The sequence below is a fragment of the Anas platyrhynchos genome, chromosome 7, assembly GCF_047663525.1.
Source record: "Anas platyrhynchos isolate ZD024472 breed Pekin duck chromosome 7, IASCAAS_PekinDuck_T2T, whole genome shotgun sequence".
In the NCBI taxonomy this organism is placed as follows: domain Eukaryota; kingdom Metazoa; phylum Chordata; class Aves; order Anseriformes; family Anatidae; genus Anas; species Anas platyrhynchos.
The window spans coordinates 16,357,383-16,379,298 of record NC_092593.1 but is presented as its reverse complement, the minus strand read 5'-3'; the positions used below and the strand labels follow the sequence as shown (position 1 = coordinate 16,379,298).

General features: G+C 47.2%; 1 protein-coding gene across 24 annotated transcripts in view; it reads right to left on the bottom strand.

Annotated features, from left to right (window-relative positions):
* The window catches only part of KALRN (kalirin RhoGEF kinase), a 496,146-nt gene that overhangs the window by 51,258 nt on the left and 422,972 nt on the right, over positions 1 to 21,916 (bottom strand). The window contains exon 1 of one of the 24 annotated variants that reach the window (XM_072040805.1): positions 19,753 to 20,075. The exons of 22 other annotated variants lie outside the window; for them this stretch is intronic. In XM_072040805.1, the coding sequence (XP_071896906.1) occupies positions 19,753 to 19,837 (85 nt within the window). In that variant the 5' untranslated portion in view covers positions 19,838 to 20,075. Of the gene's footprint in view, positions 1 to 7,230; positions 9,443 to 19,752; positions 20,076 to 21,916 lie in introns of those variants that run through there. One more of the 24 variants, XM_072040804.1, reaches the window with a different exon arrangement.

The window sequence follows — 21,916 nt, the reverse complement described above, 5'->3', positions numbered from 1 at the left end:
CTTACACGCTTCGCCCATCTGCTACCGCACTGTCTGTCCTTAAGAAAGATCACAGGCAGCAAAGTTACCTAGTTACTTATGAAAGCCTGAATTTCATGTTAAGTGCTGAATTTCTCAGCTTCTTCTCACAGATTTCATTGTGAATTGCCAGGAAGAAATCAAGCACAAAAAGCAGATTACTACAAGAGATCTGACAGCCACCAACACTTTGTCAGTTTCTGGTGCCATAAACGTTTCTCAGCCGTTGCCAGACCTCAATAACATTACTGATAGTTTGACTACATATTAACTTCTGAAGGTTATTTGAAACACCTTAAAATAATCTCCTTTGCCCCTGAAAGCAATTTGTCAAAAGACTTTACACCTTCCCTAGAACTAAGAAATTGGAATGAACAATTACAAGAGATGACAAATTGTTCAAACCAAAGGAAACACCCAAGAAGGAGATATAGGCTTAAAATTAAGAAGATTTCCTTTATATCCTAGCAGGAAATTCTGCTGAACCATATCCAACTGCAATTATCAATACACATGTTCAGACTTGCACCTTAGAAATGGGCACAACCTCCCTTACCCTCCCAAAGCAACAGAGCAAAGATGTGCCAATATCAGTAAGTCTTTAAAAACAAAGCAAACAAGTTGCTGGAACATTTCTCAATTGCCCTTTAGGAACAAGTGCCCTGCTCTCACCTTTCTGAAACTATGGCAAAGGCAACTCCCTCCCCAGAAGGGATCAGGGACTGTGGTGTTTTATCCCACACAGTTTAAGAAGATATATTTTTTAAAGAATTCAGAAATTCTGTCGTGCTCTTGTAAGGCTGATCTCACACTGTGCATCAGAAAGCAGTCACCTGACATTATTACACATTTTTAGATGTTTATCTCTGAATCTCCTATCCACCCCAGCAGAAAACAAAAACATAAGTTACAACACACAAACACAGCCTGGTGCATGCAGATATTCGCAGTTCCACAATAAATACCGTGACAGATATTGGGTAATGCATGTGCTGAGGGAGAGCTGCTCTCCCAGTCCCCTGTACTGGTTTAGGAGCCAGTTTCTGCCACCTGCACACAGAGCTCCTGCCCTGGTGGGCAGAGCTGCTGCTCAGAGCCAGCTGCACACCCAGCAGAGATCGCAGCCCACATCGTCTGTCAGCTTGTCACCTGCAGACCAGGGGAGTAGTGACAAGGCTTCACGACCAGAGATGGCGTCAATCAGAAGTTACACCAGTAATTTGTTACGTACCTGGGATCAAAAGTCAGGTTTTTAGAACATATGGAAATAATTGTAAGCAGCTAGGAGAAGTCAAAGTTCATTTCCCAGAGAGCAGAAAATCTAACTCGTCTGTCTTCTGACAACAGGAGGCGTGGGGGCGAGGGTGGCTGGGAGGAGGGCAGGTCCCAGGTGGAGCTGCTTGGGTCTGCCTGCAGCTGATCTGCCAATTTCAGGCATTCCTCCATCAGGGCAAAGTAGGAGTCTTATCTCAAAAAAGCCTGGTTTCAGCCAGCTCCTGTTGATGTTCCGTGAATGTGAAGTCGTGTTAAATCAACGAGTGCAAGATAATATTTGTCCATGACCAGCTTATCTTCCATTCAATAGGCTTTAGATAGCCTGCCCCAGCGGGCTCCACGTGATGCTCTGGCAGTTTATCAGCACACCTTGCGTCAGCACAATTCAGGGTTTCAGGATGAGGTGATTCTGAGCACTTAGGCAGCTCGCAGGGTGCAAGGACCTTCTCCCTTCCATCCCCCCAGCCAGGGAGGTCCTGGTGCACAAGGAGCTGGGCTGCGGTCACGGGGGAAAATTGCTGGAAGAACTCACTCACTGCAGGCTACCGCTTCGGGGGGTGAGATTTGGGGAAAGCAGGAATATTACAGACTTTGCAGGGGACTGGGCTTAGGGGATAGTTGGACCTAAAATGAGGATAAGCCATCTCCTACATCTTGGTTGATTAATGTACAGAGAGGCTTTTACTACAGCTTGGAAGTAGCATAGCCCAAACTCCTGCCTCAAGATGAAGGCACCTTGCCAATTTACCTCTCAGTGCTGGAGGGGAGCTGATAGGAGGCAAAATGGAGCATGGGACAGCCACCAGCATCCCAAGGACTTGTTATTGAGCTGTGGGATCCCACTTCAGGCTGATGGGCTCGAGGCAGGGCCAAACCCAGGAGCCCCAAAGCCTGGGATGGCAGATGCAGGGACCTCCCTTCCCACCAGGGAACACCCCTGCTCTTACGAGCAGACAGCACAGCCACAGCCTGGGCACGGACAGACACACAGCTTCTCCCACACCATCGCAATCCAATTGAGGTGGTCCCCAGGAAGCAATAGCCAGCCTTTGTCCCCTGCTACCCAGAAAAAGGCAGCACTTCAGCACAAATGCTCCAAGTCCCAGAGCTGGCCCTCCGACCACCATACCCACTTGCAGGGTTTTTGTCTGAAGTTTAACCTACAGCCATGAGAGCTCTCCAGGCTGAACATCAGGACTCCAGAACATCAAGCTGAGATGAAAGCCAACCCAAAGGCTTCCAGAGGGAAAGCTTTGAATAGTCGGGAGTGCTACACAGCAAAACGATCCCACTTGAAGGAGTTCCTGCTCAAGGACACAGCTTTGGTGATGCAAAAGGCTATTTAACAGCAATGGTGTGTTTTCCGTACCCCTGTGAACAGCCAGAGGTTACTGAATCTCAGTTGTGCCATGTCGTACGTGTCCCTAGCAGATATGAATTCTCCTTCTTTCTCCTTATCTGCTGGAGTGCCCAACTGACTGCCGTAAGGCACCTGGGAGAGAGCCCTGGGCCTGGCTTGGCCACGCAGCAGCTCGAGGCTGGAAGTGCAGCCTGCCCCAGCCTTATCTCGCGGTTAGATGTCAGTGTGCTCTCTGCTTGGAACAAAGGCAGGGAAAGGGGCTGGAAAGGATGGTGTAAATCTCCCTGCCTTGCAGCCACCGTGAGAGCCTCCAGCATTGGGTGAATTTGTTCTATTCAGTACCTAATGGTTATACAAAGTACTCTCGCCTCATTTACCTCATTGTCTTATTTCTCACCATCTCCAAATATGAACTGTCTGAAACGCAAATGAGTCCATACACAATATTGATAACTTTTTTTTTTTTTTCCTTTTCAAGGAACCGCAAACGTTACTGTGTTTTGTACCAAAACAAGCCACACTTGCTGTTTGCCATCCCTGTGGAGAATGATTTGCTTTACACACAACACAGGTCACCCCTGACACGGCCATGGAGGCAGGAGTGGAACTCAAGAAAGAGCAGAGCTCCCACAACAGACATAGACATGTTATGCACAAAATCTGCTATGAAAGACTTTTGGGACAAGCTCCAAAGCCCTGCTGGTGTGAGCTGCACTGCTTCTGTGGCACATACAGCTACAAACACATTTATCAAACACGTGGCAGGAGGTTGAGATCCAGACACAGAGTGGATCAAGTGGAACATGTTACCGTGTTCTTCCAATGCACCAGCATGTATGTGCTCTGCAAACTGCATCGTTAGAGCTGTCTGGAGACAGATTTTGCTCAAGAAGAGCCAGAGGCCCATTGTGTGGCAGTTCAGGGAGCTGCTGCCCACCAGGAGCCACTAAGCAGCAGTACCAGAGGGGTCTGCAGGAACTGCGGGGCTGGCAGCGAGCTGCAGCGCGTGGTCATCCTGTTACCGCCATCCTGGGATGCAGAAATCTAAAAAAAGGTATCTGGCAAAGTGGAGTGTGTGCAGGGAGGTCAGCAGACTAGTGTGGCTAGATGGATTTCCTGGCCAACCCATTCATTCAGACAGAAGAAATGACAGTTTCCAAAACACGCCTAAGCAAACCTCCGAGAAACTTCTGGCAATATGACTGTGGCAGATACACAGCCAGACCAGAGAGCTTTAACTTTCAGAGCTTTTGCACTGCCACAATCATGAAATCTTTGCTGTTGCTGCTGAAATGAACAGACGTCTAGAAAAGCACAGCTCTTTTACTTGGAAAATGGAAGGTTCCAGTTCTGTGCAACCTTGAGTGAAAGGAAAAACAAAAATCTCACAGACACATTTTAGAGGCACGGCTGTATTCCCACTTGAGCCAGTAGGAATTGCTGCTGGAACTTAACTACAAGATGTTTTATTTTTACCTCGCCATTCCCCAGAGCATGCAGGGGAGAGGAGGTCTGACCAGGCTCATGCAGCAGAGGATTCATCTGCAGGAACCCAAGCCTTTAACGGGAAATGGGAAAGGCTTCTCAGAGTGATTCCGAAGAAAACATAAGGCTTGTCTTTTTGATCCACACTAACCACAGACCGTATATGACAGAAGGGAAATATGCCTTGATACCCAGAAGTTAATACAGACTAGAGCTATGAAGACGTGACTACGGCAGGACACACTCTTGCTTGAGGTGAGAAGAGTTGAATAATTACATGGGACCAGCAAATTTATGTATGGCTCCATTTCTCACCCCAGAAAAACAGCCTTAGAGAAAAGGATTTTTCCACAGAAGTTAGAGAAAATGAGCCAGAATGGGAACTCTGTAATCCTATTAGCATGTGCATTTAAATCAACATTTTTTTTCACAGAAATAATTCCACTCATGAATGAAAGCCAATAACGAAAATCTGACCGATGAGCACATAAATTAACTCTGCTCTGCTCAGCAGAGCCCATTTTCCATATTTAGTGATTGCCGTAAAATAACATTTTTGACAAAGACAGAATTGAATCAGATGTGGGTGAAAGAGTAACTCAGTCTGTCCTCAAGCTATTATTTCCTGAAGGACAGGAATCTCTGTAGCAGAAAATCTTGGAAAGCAGGAGTCATCCAGACTCACCCTGTGCACAAAAAAAGCCCCTGTGTTAGTATTTCCCACTAAACAAACAAGGATCATCCAAACCATCAAAACGCTGCCTCTCCTGCCCTTTCCAAGCGTTTTCCTTCACCACGCAGGCTGTGGGCTCCAATTCACAACTCTGGGCCCCTCGAGGCTTTATGCGCTCCCCAGGGGAAGCCATGTGGTGGGAGCCACCTCCTGTCTGCGCCAGCACTTCAGGGCCAACGCTCTACTCGGCGAGCTCAAAGATGGCAGAAGGAGCTACAAACACTGACTCCTTGGTCTTTTCTGTGCTTTTGTATTAAATGTTCAAAACACACTCAGAGAAACATTTTTATTGGCACGAGTCAGGGTTACAAAACTTTGTGGCTTAGGCAGATGACAGTACAGATCCCAGTTTTAGTGTTAGAGCCTATTCTGCATGTAAAACCTGGCATGGATTTGCAAAAATTTGGGAGGTAGTGACATCTGGATAATTCAAAGTCACTTTACAGCTATTCTTCAAGTGAAAACACTGCTTCATAACATGTAAATAATGAACCCGACGTGTTTTAACGTCAACAGATAAACTGCCTCCTCAGGCACTGCCTCCACATAAGGTCCCAGCAAAGAACGCAAATGGACATGAGGAAATTTTCAGTGCCCGTGTCGGATGAAGATAAAGGACAACTGGCTTGAAAAGCCCTTTAGATTAGAAGTACACTAAACTTTTGCAATGGAATTGCAAAACTTGTCTGGAGTCCTCCCCAGCTCCCAACCCGCACCCAGACCCGGTCGCATCCAGCTGCGTGTGGAGATGCCGGCGAGGGAGAAGAGAGAGGACACAACGTAGGACACACCTCACACGTGAGCGTAAGGACACCCTCAAACACTGCCATTGAAATTTAGATGCAAATTCTGCTCCGAGTTCCAATGTTCTCCTGAACTTCACAGTCTCCTGGAAATGGGCAGCCTTGGGAAGTTTCAATGGAATTTTCTGTTTGTATCTGGGAGTGTCACTTGAAGCTTCAGTTTGGAAGCCATGTCAAAAAGGCACAAATCAATCTGGCAGGATTGTCACAATTCCATTCACATGGACAAAATTGCTTCTGTCCGAACTCAAAGAGTGGTATGGAGTTAAATATTTTACGCAATTTTTTCTAATCCAACAGAGAAAGAAACCTATGTTGCTAAAAGCAAACATACTTGACAAACTGTCCAATCACTGCAACATAAAAACTCAAAATTTGGCTGTTGGGTTCACTGCCAAACTTGAAAACAAACTAACTTCCAAAATTAAACAGAAAAAATGTGACTAAAAAATAAATAAATCACACGACATTCAGAATGCAACTGTTCCTTTATTGAAGAGCTGAAATTTCTTGGAACTGGGCAAGAAGAGCTGTTGGAGAAAGAGGATGTTCTGCCGAGATCCCTGTAGTTATGCTGTAATGAAGGAAGGATGCTGCTGCGGGAATTGTGTTTGACTTACAGTTTTGAGGAAAGAACCACTGATCTGTAACTTTTAATATTCAAATTCTGATTGTTATTTTCAGGTAGGAAACGAAGTGGAGGACACCAAGCACTCGCCTAGCTGGGGTGGCAAAGCAGCTGCACTTGGGTTTGTTGATTTTTGTGTCAGGGAGCAGCTCACCCCAGGCCCTCGCAGTCAAGGAGCTGTGCTCACTTCTGCCTGAGGGGGATGCAGAGAGGGACTTGCCCCCTGTAGCACCCTTTCTCTTTCCATTAACAACAGAGGGAGTCCAAGGAAATTACACCCTTAGCTAAATTTAGTTATTGTGAATCCCCTTCCCACATTTGAGGATGTTTCATACCAGGCCGATCTCGCAGCAGGAAATGATTAGCTGAAGTTAAGCATCTGACAATTCGCTTTAATGAGCAATAACTCATGGCAACCCGCCATTAGCTCCAGTTGAATAGCTTTTATTTTTAGCTGGTGTTGCTCAGATGAGGCTTTCATCCAGCATGCTCTGGGAAAGCTGACATCCCAAAGTAGTCTCCAGGTCTTGGTTGTGCCAGTCAGAGTGTCAGGGCTCAAGAGCGCCGGTTCCTGGGGGTCAGAGAAAAGTCACTGCAGTTCTGGGAAAGTTTCGAAGGGTGAGATAAAACCAAGAGCCTGGAGAAACAGCACAGAGGCTCACGGTCTCAAGAGACCTTGCAAGAAAAGTTACTGAAATCCAGAGAGCGTGCTGAATGAGTGAGCCTGGCCTCCGGGGAGAGGAACAGCACAAGGGTGAGGCACAGTGACAGAGCCTGCTGCATGAAAACATGACTTCGTTACTGTCCAAGAGTGCCTGGTAAGAGGAACAGCCACAGCAGTCATCACCACATCTGCTGTTTCACATGAGCCTAAAGCTATTGCCAGAGGCGACTTTAGGGAAGGCGCAGGGAGAAGAAGAAAGGGAGTCCTCAGATTGCTACAAGACAAGATCTTGCTTCCTAGAGATGAGCATTTAACTGAGGGGCTGCTGCGCATGATGGCAGAGCACATCCTTGGGGCTCTGAAGGGGCTCTCAGGATGGTGTGCAACTCAACCTGGCAGCACCAAGCACTTCAATGTCAGCTGACGTAGCTGTGGTCCTCTCTTCAAATGTCCCAGTCAGAAACGTGTTTCTGTGTAACTGCTTAAAACCATGATGGGTATCCGTGTCATGTCCAGTGGGAGGTTTCTGTACCCCTCTCAGTCTTCTTGACAAAATCATCTTTCTTCAGAGTCCCATACGACCCCTCATATAAACTGCTGTGAGTTCAGGACGAGACTAGTAAGAGGACAACACCCCCAGAGTGAATCCACTAATCTGCTGGGGTGATGCCAGCTCCTACCCCACAACACCGTGAGATAGGTACATTGTTGGCCTACCTTGTGTCCTTCAGTGACACCTCACTTATCTCCCCAGACACAGCAACTCCTTTCCAGAATATGTTTTTACTGAATGAAAGGATGTGGAAAAGCTCAAAGAGCAACTGCTCCACGCAGCAGAGTTTGAGGACAAACACAGTATGTCTACGCACTCGATTTCATGTACCCATGCTCTTGCCTGGGGTTTGCGCCCAGCGCACAGCCAGAGCAAGCGCACCACGTCTGCAGGGAAGGCGTGTAGGAATAGTCTGCTGGTAATGCCTCACAGCTGGGTGAGCGGATTTCTGAAGGCTAGAGGCACGCATCTTGCTTTAGCAAAGAAAGGAAATAAAAAGTCAAGACTAACAAGATCCAGAAAGGGCATGATTTTTTTTTTTTGAACAAATCAACATTTATTTCAATTTAGTCAAACAACTTGTTGAAGCACTTCTCTAAGTTCTTCTACTTTACATTTTGTATTTACACTGTCCTCTTTCTGTGACAAAAATAGTGTAATCCCAAACCCTGAAGTTTCCAGAGTAAGTGTCACTAGCAGCGAAAAGAACAGAACTCCAAACACAAAGCAAAAACCTCCTTGATATATTTTGACAGGAGACTTATGCACGTTCTTTAAAAAAGTAAGTTTTAACCCTGAACCTTTACAGAAACCTATACGGGATGATAAGGGGAAAAATGTCGTGATTGAAGCTGAACAAGAAGAGCAGCATTTGCTGGCCTTTGCAAGTACACTGTTACTTTTAGCATAAGGAACTGTGAAATGCGTAGACACCCACATAGAAGCAGACTTTTAAACTTTGATCTAAGCAGTGTCACTCTGCTGAGAGTATTAAGGGTACCAGAGTCGGCGAATGCCATCTTTTATCCTAGTGGTGGGCACAAAAACAAAATTTATTACACATGGTTTCCAAGCAGCTGTTAATACAACACAAGCCTTATTCTTTTGCAAAGTGTCAGGGGTCAGCTTCATTCAGCAGCTTTCAAATTGAGCTACTGTAAGAACTTTTCCACATTTAACGAAGTAATTTCTCAGTCAAATGACATCATTGCTAAGGTCAGCTCTGCCTTACGCTGGAAGCCAGCAGCCTGTATGACAAGGTGGATCACTGCTGGATTTCTGGGGAGAGAGGAGGACATTTGAATGTCCTATTTATATCTCCCTACCTCAAAGGAAATTGTGTGTTCCCAAACAATTCCTAATGGAAACAACAGAGGAGTATCAGTGACAAAATAAATTGGAATTGGGGGGAGCGGGGAAAGCAAGAACAGAACCCAAAGCTTTTTGGGCTAGGAAGAAAAACTGCATGTTGATAAAGAAGGCATTGGTCATTAAACTTTCCAGGCACACACAGGGCTCAGAAAGCACAGAAAACAAGCAGAACAAACAAACACAACTGTGTGCATCTTAGCGTCAGCTTCTTTTGCCAAATGCAGTAGCTTCCAACATTCAGCAGCTGTCTCTTGCTTTCTAGTGGTGTGGAGTTCTCTTTGGTACTTGGAGGCTGTCAGGAGCTCCGGGCAAAGAGAAAGTCTTTGTCCATTTACCAACCAATTCCAAAGGCGCTGATCTTGAATAACTTTACTAAGCAAGAGTGACACAGATGTCTAGGAAAGGGGGCTTTTCTCTTAGTAAAGTTGTGGTAGGTGCAGTGGAAACCCAAGGCAATCTACATGCTTGTCAAATTGTGCCTAGGTAAGAACTGAGTCCTCCATGAACGTCTCTCATTTGTTCACTCTTAAATTATTCAGGCTCTGACAGCCCCTGAAAAGAAAAGAACGGAATAAGAATAAGTTGTAAGTGGTGCAGGCGAGGGCGGACACCACGAAACCACCAAGAACAACGAGGTTGGGGTGCTGGACAACAGACACACAGCAGCCTGAGCCTCCAGGGCTGGTGCCCAAAGCAGCTTCCTCCACACCCTTCTCCTCCAGAAATACTAGCGGAAAATACAAGCTCACAGCAAAGGTACTGGTTGTGATGAGTTAAAAGAAGTAATGGATGAAGTAAATGCAAACAGCGGTTGGGAAATAAAACACACAGATAAGAACTGCTGGTGCTTGCGATGCTTGGTTCTTTGAACACGGCACAGGGAAATGGCTAAGCAGCTCAGAGACTTTTAACTGCACACTCACGACTCTCAGACTTGTGGGAAGCTTTGGCTCACTCAGCTCAAGCAGGAAATGCAGAACATCACTTGCCGCCCCATATAACAGCCTCACGCGATCTGTGTCTCGGTTGGCATTTGACAGCTCTCCAGGGCAGGGAGCAGTTCTGTAAGGAGCCTTCCCCGTGGCACCAGTCAACACGCTTGTCATAGAGCAGGTGATGAAATCACTACTACACTCTATCTGCGTCAGCAAGAAAGATGGGATGGGAACTTGAAGTCTTGGAGAGCATCTGCTGCTCGGGGAACAGGAGAGCTCTCTGCAGCACCCTGCCAAGCTCTCAGCTCTCTGAAGCCGTGCGAGTGCCTTGACCCAGCTACCAGCCTTCCCCACAAGGCTGGTCCTGAGGAACTGGGTGATTTTGGTTTCTGGAGGGCCCCATGGAGCCTCCCGTGGCTTTTGCAGTGCCTACACCATTTCTTCTTACCAGCAAGTTCCTCTTGGGAAAAAATTCAAAGTCCAGTTTAGCAGAGACATGGAGAGGTGCACTACATAAACCGCACTTGCTTAGTTCCCCACTGCATCAGTGGCTAACTGCAAGTAGCTGCAAAAATGCTCTACCAGGCAACATGTTTAACAGGAGATACTATCATTGTAAACCCCCTCTTCACAGTTACATCACTGGTGCTGAGCAGTTACTTCCTTTAGCCACATCTTTCAAAATAGCTAGGAAAAATAAATTTTTATTTGAAAACAACAGCAAGGGTAGACTGGCCTAGCAGCAGAGGCTCTTTGACTCTGGAAAGACTTTGCTGAGTATGGTAATCATTTACTGCAACGTACAATGCCCCACCACCACCCACCCGGTGGTTGTTATCTCCGGGACAAGAGACTGCAGCAAATATTCAGCAAGCGATAGCCTTTACATGTTTGGAGCCTGCCTTGCTCACAGCTTTTCTCAGACACGCTGTCAGATCAAATTTTACAGCAGCACTGCTTTCAGCAGCTACAGCCCTCCCCAGTCAGCCCGGGATGCTCAGGCCTGAGTAAGCTCTTGGATGCTCCCTGACACGGAGCCAAGGAAGATGATGCTGTCTGCTCAGCACCTGCACCATGGCAGGAGCTGTGCTCTGCCCTCACCAGCTTGAAATCACTCCTGGAACACTCCAAATGCTCGCCTCCTTTTTGCCCGAAGCTATGATTTTCCTTCTGCTGCCCTCATAAGGATCCCCGTTGATTAATACTTATTCTATTTCCTAAAGAAATCTATTCAGCCTCCACATACTTCAGCTGAGAGATGTGTTTGAGTATCGTGTTGATCCTCAGGGTTCAAACTACAGAAGGTGTAATGAATACCAGACTCGAGGCACTTCAATGGCATTAGCTGTGAATCATCTTTTTACATTGTACTGCTCAGATACATTTGGATCTAAAATACATTTGCATTTATAATTAAAACAGATTACCATTGGTAATGAAAGAATGTCTTAAATCAGAATCCTTAGGCCATAAAAGCTAATTGCATGATGCTAAAACTGGATTTCAAAAATATACATATTATACCCCCTGCAGGATTAATTAGGCAACATCTCTTCAAAAGAGTTCTCAAAAGTGTATTTATTCAGCATGTGGTTAAATTATACGGGGTTGTGCAACACTCCCCATAGCCTGCCTGGGCGCACGCAGCCGCAGCGGCTGGGGCCTTGGTCTGCAGGGGAGCTCAGCACGGGCAGGGGGGCTCAGGGCTGCTGCAAAGCCTGGCTGATGTGAAGGGACACACGTACCTGAATGCTGCCTGCACCCCTAACGTGGTTTTAGCCACAGTTAATTCTGGTGCTGCTGAGCAGCATCACCTTGGGTATGTGCGTGGTCTGTTTACTAAAAAACGCGGGCCTACGGAAAGGTCAAAATCAACGGGTAGATAGAAATCTGGAAGCTTGAACTGGTGATTATTTGATGCCCATTTTGTCACCTGTTCCTTCATGTGATCCCAAGAAAGTTTTACAGCACTCACTGAAGTGCAGCATGTTGTCAGATAGGTCAGGACTGTACTGCACGCCTGGGGATGTATGAAGTGTCTGTTCACTAAAGCTGCTTGTGTTTTTTGAAGGAAAGAGGGAAAAAAAAAACCCACACAGCACACCAGGGCACATCCTCAGCTGCTATACTTTGTACCTGTAATTGTCAGCAAGCCTAAACTGCAAGAAAAAGTGTCCTCAGAGGATTTAGCCATAACTTGGGATGTGTCACTCTGCTCTCCTTGCTCAGAGCTACCTGCTCCGTGTAAAATTTCAACATGGAAAAATGTCCAGGTACATAACAGTAGAGACACCTCCTGGGCCACTAAACCCAGTCCCTTCTGATTCCAGGCAGGGAGTCCATCTCTTTCATAAATGTTTAATTCAGAGTTGCCTTGTGGAAGTGAACAAAGAATTTTTGCTCAAAACTGACATACAGAACCTACTTGTGCTTTCCAGAGCACAGGGATGAAACATTTTCATGTTTGTTTTGCAGACTCCCAGTACAGAACATAAAACCTCCACCAGTAACCATCTTCTGGTTCCTTGGGACCACATTTGCTAATGGGTTACCAGCAGGTCTGGCTCCCAGGCTTCACCCTTTATAGACTTGCCTAGCCTGACAAATAATTTCGCAGGGAGCCAAGATTTCACAACTGTTGAGCTGTACCAGGACAAACACTGGCTGTAGCACACTGAGCAACCAAGTGCATCGGGGTGCAACAGGGACAGCTGGACTGAAACTACCAACTCCTCATGTGACGAGAGATGTATTTGTTCTATTTTCCAAAAGTACTGAGCAACCGGAGCTGCGTGGGGCTTTCTGCAATGCAATACTCTGGATGTTACCTTAGAGAAAAGCCAATGACAAATACATAAGCTGAGCCATATTTAATGGCTCTCTCCCCATCAAAGAGAAGAAATACCCATAGATGTTCTATTATTAACTGCTGTAATTTAGTTTGCAGGTTCCATTTTGTGTCATTAGGACTTCACTGGTTACATTTTCATAATTTATCTTAATTATCTGTAAGGAGCCCAGGTGACGTGTGTAACTTCCACGTTCTCAGTCTGATGAGGACAGCCCAGGACAGAGGCTGATGGATGGCGTGGCACGTCAAACTCAACAGGAGAGCTAATGGGATGCACTAGCCACCTTTAATTTGAGGAATGGTTTGTATTTCAGCATCATCAGCCACATCAAACGTGAACTAAAAGCAAACAGGTTGATTTTTGGTTTGTGGTTTTCTAGTGGCAAAGAACATTAGCCAAGGGAGACATTTTTGAGCATATCTCCTCAGGTATTTTCTGATAATTCACACGTGCTCAGGTCCTACCTATAATCTACAGAATTTTATTTATTTATTTTTCAGAAAACAGCCTGATGTGCTTCTATAGTTATTTTAAAAATATTTTTTACATCACGCTGAATTGTGTGATTCAATATTTGCAGTTGAACTGTTCTGCAATAGCAACTGATATGCAGTGGCTGAACTGGCAGAGAACTGGATTTTCATACAAATTGGAAACCACTTCTATAGATTCCCCCTGCATTCACTAACTACCCAACCAATTCTTCTCTTTTGAAAAGAAATTGCAACTTTTGCCAAAAAAATCAAAATATTTTCATAGAGCCTGTTAACAGAAAAGAATTACACTGAAAAGTAACAGTGCTCGGTTGTGTTTGAGTAGTACAATATTGATGATATTTTTAGACTCAAATGTTTTTTCTTTTTTAACTTCAAAATGATAAATTAGATTTCTTAATACATACAAAAGTTTTAACAAGGTGTATGCTGAAACATAACGGTTTGGAAAAGCAACAAAATCTTTCTTGGGTCATGTGAAATTGCTGCCCTTTTTCTTTCACTTCAAAATGGATAGATTTTATTTCAGCATCCGTGCATTGAATTCCTAAACAATACATCTGTCTGGCACTTATTTTAAAGGAAAGCAGCATGCTTAGTTACCCCGTGTTCCTTGAATTGAGCAGGGAGTTACCCAAGCTATATTTTTCACAATTATCTGTTCTTTTTCCCCTTAGAATAAAGTCTCCCTTCTTCAGGCTTTTGACAGGATGAATAAAGCCTTGTGAATTCTTATATGTTTCTTGGTGTGAATGGAAAGTTTAGGAGCTTTGACTGAATAAAAGCAAACCCCATGTTTCTTTAATGCTGGATGAATTTATGAAAGTTGAAAACAATGCAGCAATCTGAATAATAAGTATCCCCCCCACGCATTCAGCCCCAGACTAGTACTGAAAACTGATCTTTATAGGAGCCCTTGCTGTCTATTTTACTCATATGAGTTAAGATCTGAACGTTTATTTTCTGTACAACTGCTGTTACATCCTGTATATGGCTGCATCTCAAAAGATAAGGCTGCAAGATCCGTCTCGAAAGGGAGACACAAAGCCGGGGGAAGAGGTGCTAGTTCACGGCAAGAGAGCTAGAGATATCTAGTGGTGTGTGTAATTTGCAAAAAAAATAGAAAAAAGAAAAATAATGCTTGTACTACTGGCATCTTGGAAACTGACAGAAAGTTGGTGAAGCATCCTGAACTTCGGCACTGATGCAGCGAACATCAGGTTTATAGAAAGTGGCTGGCAGCTGGTAAGTGTGGCGAGCAAAGGAGCCCTGGGCAGCCACCGGCCCTGTGAAATACCCCACACCTCCTGCGTTTGTACAGCAGCAACACAGAGCCACTGAAAGGCTGTATCCGTGAGCCGTGTCTCTAGCCCCGAAAAATACTCTCACAAAGAGGTAAGATTTAGCACACTTGTACCTAATTAATCCTAAGCAGAGCTTGCTGCTCCCCAGCCTGCCACAACACCGGATCAGACGGCAGCGGCCGTGCTTTCCGTTCCACTGCTCATGTTCAGCTTATCAGCCTCGTGACTTCCCCTGCCAAAATCTCTGTAGGTCTCATTGCCACGTTCAAGGAAGGACACACAAATGCTAAGAGGTTCAGACCCATGAGTCTTCATTTACCCCAAAGACTGGTATGGGGCCTGCCAGGCACACCTTCTGGACGTGCTTAGCTCAGGACACTGTCCAAAGCGTGCAAAGCAGGCACGAGAAAGCACAGCTCTGCACCAACAGAAAGCACAGGTGCTTTGCTAACAGTGTTCACCTTGTCATGCTAATCCTGCTTGCTCAGCCGAGCACCGTTCTCATCAGCTCTTCCATCCCTACAGTAACTTTCTGCCACGACCTGCTCCAACTCCTGACTCAGCCTGCGGAGGTGGGAAAATGCAGGACTTGGAAGGGATGTTCCTGTCATGGGCTTACTGGTTTTCTCTTAATAGAACTGGAAGGAGACATTAACAGCGCTCCCAAACCTCACCACAGGTTTCTTGTGAACCTGCCAGGAGAAAGAGCTGAGCCCAATGCCGGCGCCCTCACAAAACCTGCACACTTGATCCTCTTGCCTTTACGGAGGTGCAGCTAATGAGCACCAGACTGACTTTACCCACCAAGTAGATTTCGAGAAGGTAACAGTTTCCTCATATTTCTTATTCAGGAAGGACCAGGAAACAAAGCAAACTTTGGTTGACACCCTTCATTTTACTATTGTTTTCTCCTCTGCCTCAATTTTGACAGAACTGCCTTGGCCACGCATTCCATTGCGCTTTACACAGTGTAACCATGGCTCGGCCTGAAACACTAAATAAAATATGTTCAAATTAGGAAATGTTATGGGCTCAAACATATTACTGCAGATCACTGTCTTGCTACCACACAGCACTAAGGTACCAGTTCCCTTAGCAAAGCCCTGCAGCTCGCTCTAACACGATGTCAGCACCTTCTATAAAAAGCACCATCGGATCTCACTTTTTACCTAATGAAGAAAAAACTTTTATTAACATGCTGTTGACAGCCCTTGTAATTATGCCAGTTTGCCCAACTTCCAGTTAAGGCTCTGTTTCTGACCAGCTCGCAAAGATGTACAAGGTGGCTGGCTGAGCTCCCTTCCCTGCACATTAGTCACCACCACGCTTGTCAGGAGAAACGAACTTTGTTAATCCTACGGCGAAGAGGTTCATCAGACCGAGCCAATAACAAATCAAAGACTCAAAGAAGGATAGCAAGAAGAGGAAAAGAAAGGAAAGAAAGAAGCAGAGGACAGTAACACCAAGAATGCAGAAGGAAGAGAAAAGCTGTGGATAGGAGATGAGAAGCCAGAGGGACCAGGAATTGAAGAGCCTTGTCAGGAGCTTAGCACAGACACTAAGCCACCCCATCTTTCATCTTTAATGCACTGAGATTAAAGGCCTGACATTCAGATTAGCTTTATTTTGCTCTGGAAAGAAAAGTAGGGATATGACTGGCAGCCTGCTTGGAAGAGCAACTGCTCAAGGAGGCAGAGGGACATGCTCTGCACTGAAACCAACAAGCACATCCATCTAAATCAATCTTTCCTGTCTCTGGCTACCCTCAAGTAAAATATGTTTTATGCCCTCCCCTAAAGCCACCCTGTAGACACACGATATTACCTAGAAAGGGGTGTGAGATGTTGCACTGCAAAATTACGCTGACAACGGATTATTTTTAACCACAGACCCTTTCCTTTGGGATGCGCATGGTGCACTCTTAGCCAAATTCTCAGGTCCAGTAGCTGGGAACATCTTCCTTGTACTCAAAGAGAAGCAATTCGTGCACCCTGCTAGTGCTTCCCGTGCTCCTAGTGCCCTGCAGGGCACTGAGAGCCCAGCGCGCTGCAGGCAGGGCTAGACCTGAACGAGCTGGACTACTGCAAAGAGATGGCCTTTAAATATGGGTATAATTCAGCACCCAGAATTTAACATCTAGGTTAAATCTGAGTCATAAATTCTTTACAACCCTCATGTGTTAATTACAACTTGGAAGCCAGCTTCCACCTGACGCCAGCCCCGTGCGCCCACAGCCAGGCTGCAGAGAGCTGCGCTGGAGGGAGTACAGGGTAACGGCACCGAACCCCGGCCTCTGCTCCCTGATTACAGGGAATGAAGCTTTGACCTTGTGACAGTCGAGGCACGCGGCTGATCCTCCTTTGCTTCAGTAAAGACATTTCGCAAAGTACAAGTCCCTCCAGTTTCCCTGCTTTCCCACATCGTGATCCTTTTAACGGAGCCTCAAACCTGAACCATGTAGGGAAACAAGGAGGTGGACTCAGTGTTAGAAGAAAGTAAGTTGTTTTCAGTCGCAAATCTTGGGCTGTTTTTTAAGGAGAGTTCAGTGACTGTCTAGTTATCAGAACACCAGCAGAACTTGAACCCTCTTATCAGTCTGCTTTCAAAGCCAGTTCTGCAGTGCTGAGAAGCATCCCATTACTCCAGGTCACTTTACATTTGTGTATTTAAGAAACACTGCAAAAAGCCTTGCTTATCCACTCTTGGCTGATTAAGGCCTTTGGCCTGAAGGCTGTACAAGCCTACTGCTCTTAGCTACCCCTTTTTATGGCTGAGAGCAAGTGACAGACTCTTGCTATGAGGCACTCCTATATTAGGATTCATGTCTCCCCATACTGAAAGACAGAGAAGTAGTCCTTATTTAGTTCATGTAGAGGACTATCTGGGTCAGAACAAAACTGGGAACAGTACTAAGTGTCAGTCACTTTCCCTGTATGGATCCCAATAGCTTTGTACACGGGCAATCAGAAACTCACCAAGAGAAACAAACAAAAAAGCAGGATCAAGGTTGCTACTGCTGCAAATAACAGGATAAGATTTATGCAATAGAGTAGATCGAGTTATCTGTCAAAATCTTTCAGAGAAATGACCAATTACACAAGATTTATGTATTTCATGATATATTGGAGACCTAGTTTTTGTATGTTTGTTTTTGTGTTTTGTTTCTTCTACAGCTCTGCGTTAATATTGCTGTTTAGGAGCTCAAACATCCACATCACTTCCAAGCCTCACAGCACAAAATGCACTGACACAGTTTGTACCAACATAATCCCTGTTTGAGGGTGGGCTGCCCACTCAGCTGCTCCATTTTGCTCACCAGAAAGTTCTTATTGGCACAGCAAAACCTACTCAGTTGTTACAAAGATCAAGACAGGTCTGGCATTTGTCACCAGGAAAAAGGAGAGGTGCTTTCCCATGGGCGAAGGGAAGGTGGTTTATGGGGCAGTAGCAAGAACGACCCCAAGGTGCTTCACAATCATCTTAAACACAAAGTCACCTCTCTCCCTACTGCAAGTCTGAGATCCGGGAGCCCTGGGGAAGAAGTATCTCCCCAAAAGCAAAGACTATCACTGGCAATGCACAATACACGAAGCTTCAAGAGTCAGGTTGTCACTTTAAAAGCATCTCCACGCTTAACAGCAGAAGCTGCCAACAATAGCACGCTGATGCTGTAGTCTGGGGCACCCAAATCCCTCATCAAATGTCAGGTTTGGTATCTGCTTATGCTTACGAAGTACTTCCACCATCCGACTGCCTCTGGTTTTCTTTAATAAACGCAGCGTAACAGATAGCTTTTTACAACTTTCTGCCTGTTCAAAGTTGACGTCCAAGGACACGAAAGAAATAAAGCGACCAGTATCACAAAACAGCTTTTGTTACTAGCCGGGTAAACCAGAACTGCAAACACAGTTAACATTTCAAGAGGAGAGAGAAGAGCCAGCTGCTTCCCTTTTCCCCTTCTGGAGAGGTCTGCAGGCAGGAGAGGCGGCGGGGAGATGTTAATCTGTTAGAATCAACGTTTTAAAGACCAGAGCCATGTCAGAGAGCTTGAAGCCTGCTCCAAACCTGCTACGTGGGCCAACACATTAAAGCACAGTCTGTCCTAGAGACTTGGCTTTTCACAGTGATTTAATTTTACAACCTTTCTGTTGATTTAATTCTACAACCCTACCCCGACCACCAGGTTACGTGTCTTTTTTTACAGCCCTTGAAGTCCCCTACTTGGCGTGAAGTAGCATGTTCTCCCCAGCCTGGAAAAGATCATCTTATGAGCCCATGGCAGACTGAACACCAGCTAGCTCTGGTTTGCTGCTCTCACCATGTAAGTAAGCGTGACTCTAGGTCAATAACTGGGGAAACAGGGCTTCTGCACTGCAAATGTGTGCCTCGTGAAATAAGCAAGTCACCCGTCCTCAAGCCATCTTCCTCTGCAGATGAACTACCAAAAAACTGCATTGGAAAGCTTTGATCTTTAAACAACAGCAACAGCTCAAAACAAAAGAGAAAAACAAGTTTTGTTTGGGACATTTATGCTTGGCCACTCAGAGAGCAGGAAACACTGAAATACCACGGCGACTCCTCCTCAGCAAGCTCACACTATCCAGACCGAGTTCAAGAGCCAGTATCACAGCGTAAAGGCTGCAGGCTGGGAAACCTTCACTCGGTGCATCTCAGCTGCGGCGTGCCTTGCAAAAGCCAGGTTTTATTTTATTTTCACAAGGCACTCCCGCTGCTGTGGCTTTCCCACATCTCCGCGAGCAGCAATCAGTCTCAGCCCGCGGCCCCAGACCTTCCCACATCACCATTCAGAGATTTGCGAACTGCGAGAAACAGATGTTCTCAGCGCATGGCGCTCTACCCGAGCCCAAGAAAGACTAGCGGCGGGGGGAGGGAGGGAGGGAAGGAGAGAAATCTCATTTAAGCAAATATTTCTCCCTGCCCCGCTGACCTTGCAGTCCCGGGGTGTTTCCTACCAGCCACGCCAACACACAGCCCGGCAACTCCAGCCCGCAGCCTGTCCGCCTGTCCACCCACCCCTCCGGCTGCCTCCCAGCCGAGGGGGCTCCGGTAGCTCCGGAGGGGTCCCGGCCACCCCCTTGCAGCCCAGCGGGGCTGCGGGGCACCGCTCCCGGCTACCGCCCGCCCCTTCCCTCCGCTCTCCCTACCCGGGGCAGCCCGGCGGGGATGCTGCCGGGGGGTACCGCCGAGCCCCGTCCCGCGGGGGGTTGGCTGGGGGCCCCTCTCCCTCCCCTATCTATCCCCTTTTTGCCCACCGACCTTTGCAGGAGCAGCAGCAGCAACACTTCGCCAAGAGCCATCCTACACCGGAGCGGGCGGGATAGCCGCGCCTGCCCGCTTTCATGCTGCCTTCGGGCTGCTCATGGCAAGGAGCCGCCGGCCCGCTTGGAGAAAAAAAAAAAAAAAAAAGAAAAAAAAAGAAAAAGAAAAAAAAAAAAAAGACCAGGGACGAGCGGCCGAGCAGCCGCTGTCCCCGCGGAGCCCTACGCGCACCTCCAGGGGCGGAGCGGGGCCGCCTTATGCAACGGGGCGGCGGCGGGCGGAGCGCGGCCGCGCAGCTCCCGCACCCGCGGGCGGCCGGGGAGGGAGCGAGGGGGGTCCGCGGCCGGCCGGGCTGCGGCCTCCCCCCCGCCAGGAAAAGCCCCTGGAGCTGGGCAAGGGGGCTGGGAAAAGCTCCGGCAGCGCGCAGCGGGCGGGAGGCAACCGAAGGTTGTTGGGAATAAAGAGCTGCCTGGGAGGAAGTTTGCCGGAGCTCTGATATGTTGCGGAGAGGGTTTCCTCCGAGGTTTTCAAAAGGCAAAACTTGTGTCGCTGCTGTCTTTTTTTTTTTTTTTTTTTTAAATGAACAACTTTTAAAATTTTTTTCCGCCTCCAAGAACCATTCCTCATCTTTAAGCAACTGACAGCTAAAACCTTTTACGACTAGTTGGAAGCACCACCCTGCCCAACTGCTCTGCCAGCCTGCTTTCTGCAGGACACCTGCCTCAAGCACCACAGCCCTTTTGCTCAGGGTAAGCTAGGTGCTTACCCTTCCAAAGCACGGATCAGCCTGCGTGAGATCCGAAAGCACTGCTTGCTTTGGAAGGTGTCAGCCTGTCACATTAGGGTTTTCCACCTAAAGCACGGAAAACTGGAGGTGCCAAAAATGGCCCAAACCTCGCTGGAGGCAGCTGGTAGGAGAGGTCGGGCAGGATTCCAGAGTGGCAGCATCATAGCTTTTGCACACTTGTATCGAAAGCTGAACAAACCCAACAAACTGCTTCTCCCAGGCATAAATACACGTAGGGAGGGAATAGCTGAGAGCAAAGATGTTGCTGTGCTTTGTGCCGCTGTGTGCCAGGACTTCAGCCTGAGCCGTCTGGCTGTATCGATGCCATACACCGGGCGTCTGGACTAAGGTTTTGGTTTGCTGCCTAACTGCTTTGGAGGAAGCAGCACTTCTGTGGGGCCAAGGGGTGGTTTTGGACAGGAGGCTTGGGCTGTGGCTTCACCACTGCTTTCACAAACCCTCACGAGGTTGCACCTACACAGTGGGTGACTGCATGTTGCTGCCAGGCAGGATCCTTCAGACCCTCGAGCTGCCCTGGAGAGTCACCTTGCACAGCCCCAGGCCAGCAGAGTGGCCGAGACCCTCCCCAAGAGGCTGCCTCCACCGCAACTGCAATAGAAAACCTCCCTGCCTCACTTCTGCCTGCAGTGTGCAAGCTGCTCTTTGACTGCAGCCTCACTAGAAGCACTGGCAACCTCACAACAAGCCTGCAGCATGCAAAATTTTCCTGCCCTTGAGCACCACAACGCTGTTCAGTACATAAGGATGAAGTGAAGCTTCATTCTGTCTCCCCTTCACTGTGTTGTGTCTTTCTCTGGCTTGGGGCTTTGCCTATCTGGGAGATGCACGGGAATGTCTCGGGGCACAGGCAGGGCTTCCGAGCCTGCAGCAGGCAGATAATGCATCTCACTGGGAACAGCGGCCTCAGCAGCAGCTGGAGAAGGAAGATGGGGATGGGGAACCAGCAGGGGCACCCCAGCCCTTCTGCCCCTCTCCCTTTCCCCACAGCCTGGGCCAGGTGTGGTCTCTGGGGCAGGGGCAGTCCCTCACTGAGGGTGCACACAGCACCTAGTACACTGGAACCTTGCTCTTGGTGTGTTTTAAAAGCCATCCCAAGACAAACTTTAAGACTTGTTGTTTAAGAAACTAGAAAACATTCTAAAAGAAGCATTTCACTATTTAATTCCAATGCCTCTTGGCAGAGCTGACCACTGCCAGGATAAGCTCTGCAGGAGCTCAGGCTGAGCAGTACATGGGCACAGCATCCCACGAGGGCACAGCACCCCAAGTGTGCAGGATCCCATGAGGGCACAGCATCCCACAAAGGCACAGCATCCCATGAGGATGCAGCATCCCACGGCAGCGCTCAGATTT